The sequence below is a fragment of the Carlito syrichta genome, unplaced genomic scaffold (assembly GCF_000164805.1).
Source record: "Carlito syrichta isolate Samal-C Ts95f unplaced genomic scaffold, Tarsius_syrichta-2.0.1 Scaffold107914, whole genome shotgun sequence".
NCBI lineage: Eukaryota > Metazoa > Chordata > Mammalia > Primates > Tarsiidae > Carlito > Carlito syrichta.
This window is the reverse complement of record NW_007052010.1, coordinates 62689-72900: the sequence shown is the minus strand read 5'-3', so window position 1 is coordinate 72900 and position 10212 is coordinate 62689. Positions and strand designations below refer to the sequence as shown.

Here is a 10212-nt window from a genome sequence, read left to right as displayed (position 1 = left end):
AGGAGGAGGAGGGGGTGGAGGAGGAGGAGGAGGAGGAGGCTGAGCTGATAAGTCCAAAGAGGAACTTCTAAAGAATGGACGAGCTTTAGGCAGATGAGAGGAAAGAGGACTGCCAGATGGTAACTGAGACGCAGGTTTTTCCTGACCAAAGACCTCTCCAGATGTAAAGTATGCAGTTGAAAGTTGTTCCTTTGCTGGAAGGGCTATTTCAGAAGAAGTTGGCTGATCAAACACAGTTTCAGGTAAGTTAGTTTTTGTTAGTTCAACCTCAGACTCCTTTTTATCTTTGTAAGCTTCCAAAACTTCCAAAATAATTCCATTCCCTGCTTCCTTCTTGGCTTTCTTCACTGGATCCTTTTCAGATATGGATAGGTCCATGGAAATAGGGTCAGCAATTGGCCCCTCAGACTTAGTTCCTACAGATTCTATGATAGAAGGTACCATGTCAGATAAGGAAATCGTAACATGATCAGTACTAGTTCTACCATCTGCTATGACAGTCTGATCTAATGATACACTTATTTCTTCTGGATAGTCTATAATGCTGCCTGGAAAGTAAGTTGATGAAGTAATTCCCTCAGAATCTTCAAATTTAGTTATTATGTCTACTGGCTCTGTATAAACTGTGGTTATGCTATCCAGGGTAGTAACCGGTGAGGAGCTATCCGTGGTACAAACTGAAGAGACAGATGATGTGAGAGAAGGTGTGTCAGAGGGTGGGACAGATGTAGCACTCTCTGAAGGCTCAGAGTAGGTCAAAATCAGTGATTCATGGGCAATTATCTCCTGAATTTCTCTTGTATAATCAGTAACATATTCATCCTCAATTTCTTCTGTTGAAAAATGTTGAGTTATTTTAACATCTGGGATAGAGAGTGTTGCACTGCTGGTCGAATCTGTAAGAGATGCTGCTGAGAGAACACTTGATGTCAAAGATGCATCAGGCACCCTGTCAAAGTCCATGGTGGACTCTGTCATATCATCACCAATGGGGGGTGGGGTAGGGCTGGATCCAGGTGTTAACTGCATCTGTTGCCTCTTCATGAGCTCTTCATAGGCAGCATCAGCATCTAATAATTTTTTTTCTTCACTTGTAGAAGTTACCATAGTACCCAAATCCACTATCTCATGGCTTTCTGGGATGATATAAGAGCTTGAAACAATGTCTTCTTGAGGCACAACAGAATGTAAGCTTTCTAACTCATAAAATTCTTTCTGGAGGTCTGTAATTTTCTGCATAGGATCTTCATACCCCTGTTCTGGAAGCCTTATTTTTTGCTCTCTTCCTCTTTGTTGCATAAATCCATTTTCTTCTTCTTGTCTAGTTAGCAGACTGCCATCCACCGATCCATTGTATGTGTCTTCTACTAAAGATTCATAGATATAATCCTCTATTAACATCCCACCATACAAAGGCTCCTTTTCAAACACTTCATCTCGTTCATTTGCAGCTGGAAAAGCTTTGTATTTCTGTGTTTTGTGCATCATTTCTTCATACATCTCCTCAGCACTTTTTAATGCCTTTTGACCACCTTCTTTCTGCATTATAGACTGCTCATCTGTTGGTGAGTATAAAGACACAGCTGTGGGCAATTTATAAACTTTTTGTACTTCTATGATTTTTTCTGGGCTTATTTCAAAGCCTTCCGGGTCTGATTCTATGCTAGGTGAATATTCAGAACAAGAAGATCTGTGGAGCTCCTCCATTTCTGCAGCCTGGCGTAGTTCTTCTGTTGGAGACGCATCTTCAATGGGAGAGAGATTACTGGGTGGTGTCTTTGGTCTTTCTCGCCTTCTCTGGGCTCGAAGTTCATCTTTGTCTTTCTTTGATTTTTTGCTAGAAGTTTTTCTTTGTTGTTGTTCTATTTCCCTCTGCTTTTCTTGCTCCTTTAACAATTCTTCTTCCTCTCTCAATTCTTCTTCCTCAGAAGAGTCTTCAATAGTAGGCAAAAGAGGGCCATGTGTCCTGTGCCGAGCTTTGCGTTGCTGTTTGCTCTCTCCCTTTTTGTGACTCGGGCTACTGTCACTGTCCTCATCAAGTGATGACACTGATGTAGGGGATGTACCAGGCGTGAAGCTGGAAGCATGAAGACTCGAAGATCCTTCTCCCCTTGACCTATCTTCTGGTGAGTCTGTCAGGCTTTCCATTTCTAATTCTGGCTCTTCATCAAAATACAAAGTTGTTTTCTTCTGTGATGACACCACAGAATACTTATCTGCTGTCGTACTGTTGAGTTCAATTGTTTTAAATCGACGTAGTCCTCCTCCTCCAGCAACTACAAGTTCTTCACTTTCCTGACTTTTAGTTTCTCTGTATTTAAGTTCAGTACCCTCATCAAATGTTTCATCATCTTCGTCATGCCATGAATGACGTCTCCCTGCATCATCATCAATACTTGTACTACTTTTTCGAGTCAGTCGTCTGTGTTTCCCTGCTGTTACTCTCCCTTTCCCTTTTGTTTCTTCTTTCTTCTGGCTTTCGGTACTACTACTAATCTCTTTGAGCTGGCTCCTAATAAACTCATCATCTTCAGAACCTGAAGCATCTTCATCAGCACTCATTTCTATGATTTGTTTTCGAATGAAGTCCTCTTCTTCTCCTGACCCTTGACTATCCTCCTGCTTATACTCATCACTGCTTGATGAACCAACACTAGTTCTTCGTTTTCTTTGTGGAACAGGTGAGTTTTCACTTTCACTACTGTCTTCAACTGAATCATAAGACTCTCTTCTAGCAGTAATGTCATCAACAAACTCAGACTTTTCTTTATGGTCCTTGCTAGGAGAAATTCCTTGTTGGCTATCTTTTTTAAAAGCATCTTTCTTTTCTTCTTGACTTTCCTTGAGTCCTGTTTCTGAAATAGTAATTTCCAAAGCTTCAGATAAAATTTGAGCTTTTTGTTGGTCTTTAGGCTGCTCAGGAGAAACCTCATGGGGTTGTGTTGTCTTTTCTGGTGTTTCATCAAGTGTACTTGCTTGAGCTTCCAAAATGGATAGGACTGTACTTTCTAATTTAGCCAAATCTGAGGGGCTGGAAGGGCTGCTTTCTTGTGAAAAAGAGTCCTTTTTGAGTCCCTTGAGAATATCCTTTTCATCAGTTGGTATAAGACTTGGAATTTCACCAAGTGAACTTGATATTCCGTCAGAAGAATATCCTGTGTCACTTAGACCTTGAGGGCTTTTAGGCTGCTGGGAACTTGAGGTGTCTGATTTGTCATCTTCCTTTTCCTAGCAGGAAGGAAAAGATAACAGGAAAACTTAACATGGTTGAACTAAAAACATGGCCTCTCCATTACTTCCAAATTAACTATTAGGAAATGAGAAATAATTTTGGAAAATTTGATCAACTATATGTCAGTATTTAAAAAACATGTTGAATGAGAACAAAAATAAAAATTAGTGACACATGTTGGTTAAGATTAGTTTTCATTTAAAATACATTTAATTAAATGCCAATTCTTAATGACATTATGGTTTTCTTTCATAAATACTCTACCCATTCACCTTTCAGTACCATTTTCCTCCAAAAATATGATTCTTTTTCTCAGTTCACTGAATTTGGCATAAAGTTTAAACTGTGATGGAAATTTGTAATGATAAGTTTTCTATTAACATAATTAATACTTTTGAATTATGAGGTCAGACAAAGAACAAGACAGAGAGGATGGGCTTCTTGCCTGGCTACAAGTTTTATGGGACGTTGAAAAATTTACTAAACAGAAATGAGCAAGTAACATGCCATAATAATATATGTGCCATCTTCTGCAAATACTTTTGTTGTTGTTGAGAGCTTCAAACAGCACTACTTTTTAGAGACACTTTGAAAGCTGTAAACCAATGTATGCACTTATATTGTTAATATTTTTACTCTATGTCACTTGGAATGCATGTTGAGAAATTATAAACTTTGAAAAAGTTGTGCAATAATTGGTCTGACTCATCATCAGTTCAGCTAAAGAGCAATATCCCACTGTTATTTTTGTCACATTGTTAATCACATGTATCCTCAGCATCCTACCTTGAAGGTGTTTCACCAATTTCACTTATAAATATCTTCTGATTTTGAAACTACATGGTGTTTTATCTTCATAGACAGCTTCCTTCAACAACAAATAGCTTCTGTGACTGGGAGCATGGACTTTCTAGAGAGCTAGGACCCTTAGTAGGCACACCACAGCCTTGAACTTGCTGCCTTTCTTGTGCTGTGATGATACCACAGCAGCAGTTTTTGGTTCCAGGAACAGAAAAGCTTTAAATAAGAATTAAACGTAGAGACTTTTTGCACAAAGACTCTTTTTTTTTTTTTTTTTTTTTTTGCTAACTTAAAAATACATATGAGCAAAATGAAACAGTTAGTTTCCCTGCTTAAAAAGAGTGTCCCTGCTTAAAAGAGAGTCCCAATAACCTCACAGCGATAGTACAGAGGTTAGGGAAGAGCTAAGGGCATACTGTATCTCATTCTGGCCTATGAGGTCATTTCAATTCCACTAAGTCTGTATTTTAAACTACCTCAGTATTTTCAGTGGGTGTGTGGGCATGAGTTTTTCTGACCTATCTAGGGACCAAATGAAGAGATGTCAGGTTGTATAACAAATGACAAACATGTCAAAAAATTATTTCCTTCCTCCTCCCACTTTCCTTCCTCCCCTTCTTTTCTCTCTCTTTATTCTTCTTTCTCATCTCTTTCTCCTTCTTCTAGCTATAGAGTTCTCAAATATAAAAGTTGTTGATTTGATATTCCTTATATATTCACTTTCATCATTTTCTTCAATATATATCTTTATTATATATGGTTAATGACATATCCTGAACATATTATGCAGTAAAATGCTTTTGCTGAATTTACATGACTTAATTCCAAAAGACAATGTCATATATTTGTAACAACTTTAGTACAAAAAAAAATTCCTACACTTTGTCTGATTAAGAATTAAAAGTACTGAACCACTTTGGATGTCTTTGTGAAAAGCAAGGAAAAGATTATTTATCTGCAGCTGTGAAACTATAGCAGCAGGGTTGATGAGTACTTTTATCCCGTTTTCTTAAGACCTACACATTGAAGAGGCAAGCAAAGGCAAAGAGTTTTATTGACAGTCACAGTGGAGAAACAGTTCTATTTTATCACATCTCAGATAATGCCAGAGCACATTTTTTTGGAGTACAGTATGCTTCCTATGTCCTTCCTTGTATGACTTTTTTTACCCTACCTCCATCCACCCTTCACTGAATCACAGTTAATACCATTATCATGGGGGTAGAGTACTTAAGGTGCTTGTGTGTAGAAGGTCCAGAGAATGATCTTTGATAATTAAATTTCGATAGTGGCATGTGTATTCTTTATTTTGTGTCTGCATAAAACATAACAATGTCATAAAACTATGCCTATATGGAAGAAATGTAACTAATGCTTTCTGTATTCACTGAGTATAATAAAAATATATAGCTTTATACAATGGATTCTGAAGGTTCTACTGACATTTTACAAAAATAAGATTAGGAGCCGGGCTCGGTGGCTCAGCCTGTAATCCCGCGCCTTTGGGAGGCTGAGGTGAGTGGATTGCCTGAGCCTACGGGTTCGAGACCTGCCTGGGCAGCGAGACCTCATCTCTACAATAAATCAAAAAATAAACCGGGCATGGTAGCGCACGCCTGTAGTTCCAGCTACTTGGAAGGCTGAGGTGGAAGGATTGCCGGAGCCCAGCAGGTCAAGGCTGCGGTGGCCAGGCACGGCCACTGCACTCCAGTCTGGGCGACAGAGTGAGACTCCAACTCAAAAAAAAAAAAAGATTAGGACCAGACATATAGAATGTAACAAAGGAAATAAAGTGGCATTAGACAGAAGACTCATGCAAATAAATATCAAAATTCTACTTCATAACCCCCCCTTCGTGACCTTTCTGCATGTGTTCTTACTTTTTTCTTTCCTCAGTCTATGTCCTACATATGGACGCTCCTCCCACTCAATTTCAGGTCTCTTTCCTCCACATTTCTCACAGGACTTCATGGTTATGGTAGAGATGCTGTTATGCTTCCCCCCCCCCCAAGTGATTCTTCCTCTTCCATGTTCGGAGGTGGCAAGTCTGCAACATGTTTACTCTACAGACTTTTTCCCCCTTTCCTTCTGATATCCTACTGCCGTTTAGTGTACCGGACACCAGTCAGAGAGAGGCAGCTGAACTGAGCTCATTTGGAGCGCTTCTCATGGTGGGGTACCTTGAGACTTTCACCAGTAGTGGTAAATGTGCCAAGATATATCTGAATTGCCAACTTTGGTTCTGCTCTTTTTACACAGCCTTCCACACTGAAGGCAAACAGAAGGTTCTTTCTGAATATTATTGGAGTTAAAAACTGAATTCTGGGTTACACAGAAAACTTTGCAGAGAAAGAATGTCATGTTAAACTTTTGTTTAACTTTCCCAAAGTCATTTATTTTTGATGAGCTAAAATTAAACAACAAATAAAAGATCTTTAATAATTTATACAAAGTTCACATCAACAAAGATTTCTGGTCTGAGTGTTTAAATACTCCAAACAAAATTAATTCCATAACATTCACTGGACCTGGAGTGAAAGATTAGATATCCTCACATAAGCACAGTAATATGGAGTTCTTGTCACTACAGAAAAGTTGATTATTTTTCATTCTATCAAATTATGTAGCCATTATATACAATGGCCGTATGTAACTTGAATATTAATCCTTAGGTCATTTTAACCAAAAATAAAAGTAGTCATCAAAGGATGCCCAAGTTTGGTTTCATCAGGAAAGCTTTAGTGTCTTAGTGTAATATATGAAATCAATATTTAAACAATATATAAGTAAAATATATTTTCATGTATATAAGTACAAAGAGAAAGTTCTGTAGCAATGTGACATTTTAAAATAATGGGCCATGTACAGTGGTTCACACCTATAATCCCAGTACTTTAGGAGGCCAAGGCTGGAGGATTGCTTGAGCCCAGGAGTTTTGAGACAAGTCTAGGCAACATAGCAAGACTTTATCTCTACAAAAAAATACAAATATAATACCAGGTGTGGTGGACGTGCCTGTAGTCCCAGCTGCTTGGGAGGCTGAGACAGAAGGATCTTTTGAGCTCAGGAGTTTGAGGCTGCGATAAGCTATGATCTTGCCACTGTACTCCAGACTAAGCAACAGAGTGAGAACCCCAACTCAAAACAAAGAAATTACTTAAACTAAAAAAATGAAAAACGTGTACTTTTTAAATTACTGTATTTCAGGATTAAATTTTTATTCTATTTAACAATCGCATTCTGAAAGACAGAAATAAATAAAGAGACAGGATGATGTGGAAACAAAGAAATGTAAATGCATTATACTAATATAAGTGGCACAGTGACAAATAAATGAATAAATAAAATAACAAATATATTAAGTGAAAAATTATAAGAAGTGTTTGAGATAGCAGTGAGAGTTGCAAAGAGAGGCAAGCAATTCTAATCATAAAATGGCAATGTGCTAAAAGTGTCATAGGAAAAATGTATCATGTACAGTGGTTAGGAGCATCTTTATAATCAGAAATAAACTATAATTCCAATTTTGCTGCCTTCCAGTTATGTCCTTTTGGGCATGAAAATTCAGTTTCCCTTCTTCAAAACAACTGTCATAGTATTAACCTTATCAATATCTGTATAGATTAAGTAAGAGAGAAAACACTTAACACAGTGGCCAGAATACAGTAAGAGGTAAATTAAGAGTATATTTTGATTGTAAGTAAAAGCAATTTTTAAAAATTAATCAATACAGAAAATTCAGCAGCAGGAAAACTGACTACCATTAGGGAATAGAAGGGCAGATACATGGGAAAAGTGCAAGCAAAGCAGTCCCGGTGGGATTATTCTGACAGGGTTAATGTGATGGTGCAGCCTCAGTGCACATGGAAAAACTGAGAAAAGGTTCAGAAAGGAGAAAGCACAAAGTATGCCCAGCTATCATATAAAGGCATATTTGGCTGTTTACTCAAAAATTTCTCACTGTAGGGAATATTAGGGGTTGTTTGAAAGTTGTATTGGAGCCAGATTTCAGAAGGCTGAGAAAACCAACTAAGCCATTTAGACAGGAGTCTTCGCTGTAGAGTGCAGACAACCTAGTGGTCATGCAAAATGATCCAATGGAATACAATGAGAATGCATTAGGATTTTTAATTGTATTTTAAAGTTCAAAACATAAAATAAATTAAATTTTATTAATATCTAGTCAATAGATTGATATCACTATTCTTTCACTGTCAGTTGGTAACATGGTCTACGAAAATCCTGGGAGAGAAGTGGGTGTTTATAAAGAGAAGTTACAGTGAGACCGTCACTTAATTTGCTCATCTTTCTATTGAAGGTTTTTGTTCAGTTAGGCCAATTTATGGCTTATATTACCTAGTTTTAGCTAAACCAACTTTCCTATGATGGGTAAGTGAAAAAAAGATCATATGTTAAAGATAAAACTAGTAATGAAAGAAACACATACGTACTCTAATAAGAAGGCTGACACTTTTCATATTGTTACAAACTTTTCATCAAATTAAATCAGATCTGACATGAAGTTAGTAAAAAATGTTTGACATTATCAGAAAAGTTATTTGAAATCTGTATCTGTATTTATAATTGCTAATAACAAACCTTACCCTAAAAATATAATGTGCTTTGAAGTCAAAAGGAGTGGTATTATAACACCATATTATTATAAACCTCTATAATTTTCAGGAAATACGTTTTCCAGTACTTTACAAAGCTTCACTAAATTGAACAATAAACATGCAGAATCTTCTTTTGAATCCTCTTGCTTAACAGGAAAAGATTTTTTAAAAGACACATGTCATCTGGGGAAATGTTTTGCTTTTCTGCCATAAAAAAATGACTAAAGTAATATGTGAAAAACGATAAGGTGACAAACTGCATTCCTTTGTCAGAAAATATTGTCGAAGAAACCAAGAAATAACTGTGCAAGGTTTGGGGAAAAATATTCAAATATATTAAGTAGCAAAAGGTCAGGTAATAATAGAATCAATATATGAATATTACTAACATACTTAGTTCATAATATTTCTTATTTCTGTTTCAATTATAAAACACTTAAATAATTACTAATGTAAGTTCCCAAGGAAAAATGTACCACTAAAGACATAGCCTCAATGTTGAGTGATTTATTTTATAAAGGGAGAGAGAGAGAGAGAGTCTGCATATTAAAAATTGAGACAAGGCTTTTCTGATTGGATTTTTTTTAAGGGGTAAGGATAGAGAGACAGCAGCACATGTAAAATTCATTTGCTACATTGATTACAAGTAAGCCAGGATTAGACAGAATGCCTCTGGATGTTACTGATATAGTACACTGTATAATAATGAGACCTTTAAAATTTGAAGAACATTTATTTTGTACTATGATGAATAGCTATAAAATTATTTTAATTACAATTGTTTACTGGCTAATTCATGGGAAATTAGTTTAAAAGCTGCAGAATATGAATATTTAATTAGTTCTTAACAGAAACAGAAGAATTTTAAACTTATTCAACTTTTATGTGACAACATGGTTATCAGTAATATATTACTTATTGGACACTTAGGAAGAAATTAAACACTAGTTGCCAACAATATGCTGCCTATTAGGTATTTAAGGAAATATAAACAATATCTATTTCTTTGAGAAGATTATAACATGGAAACAACCCTCAAAAGATAGATATTTGGAAATTATGATGTGACTATGATACATGAAATGGCATTTGTAACTTTTAGAAACTATCATATAAGTTTACATAAAAGCTTTAAAACTAAATATTTTACTCTGTTTTAAAATCTTCTGGATGAAAAATTCCTGAAGGATTTATTGAGAAAATAATTTTAAACCCCCTATGTTCTAATCGTTAAAAAAAATATTGGGTATTAGGAAAAATTTCACATTTATTTTTGCTATTGTCACAATTTTTTTTAATAATTGGCTTCCAGTTCTATTCTTGGAAAAATGATAGCAAGTATTGGTGAGTGCAACCTTTGATTCACTTCTTCTATTTCTAAAATACCCTTTTAATTATCTATTTTCTGATGGACAGTCATTAAAGCTAAACACCAAAGTATCAAAATAAACTTAACTTTGAAGTTGGATTTTGAATAACTCCATCATAAAATTGTAGACCAAGATTTTTTTTTTAATCAATATTTTTTATTTTAATATTGTGGGGTACAGTTAAGGGTTAGGT

At 36.0% G+C, this 10212-nt stretch overlaps 1 protein-coding gene across 1 annotated transcript in view; it reads right to left on the bottom strand.

The window, feature by feature from the left end:
• Positions 1 to 10212, bottom strand: part of LOC103270342 (protein piccolo) — a gene marked incomplete at its 3' end in the record, with an annotated part of 73052 nt that overhangs the window by 59101 nt on the left and 3739 nt on the right. Inside the window, 1 exon segment of the mRNA XM_021717170.1 lies at positions 3 to 3228. Coding sequence (XP_021572845.1) covers positions 3 to 3228 — 3226 coding nt within the window.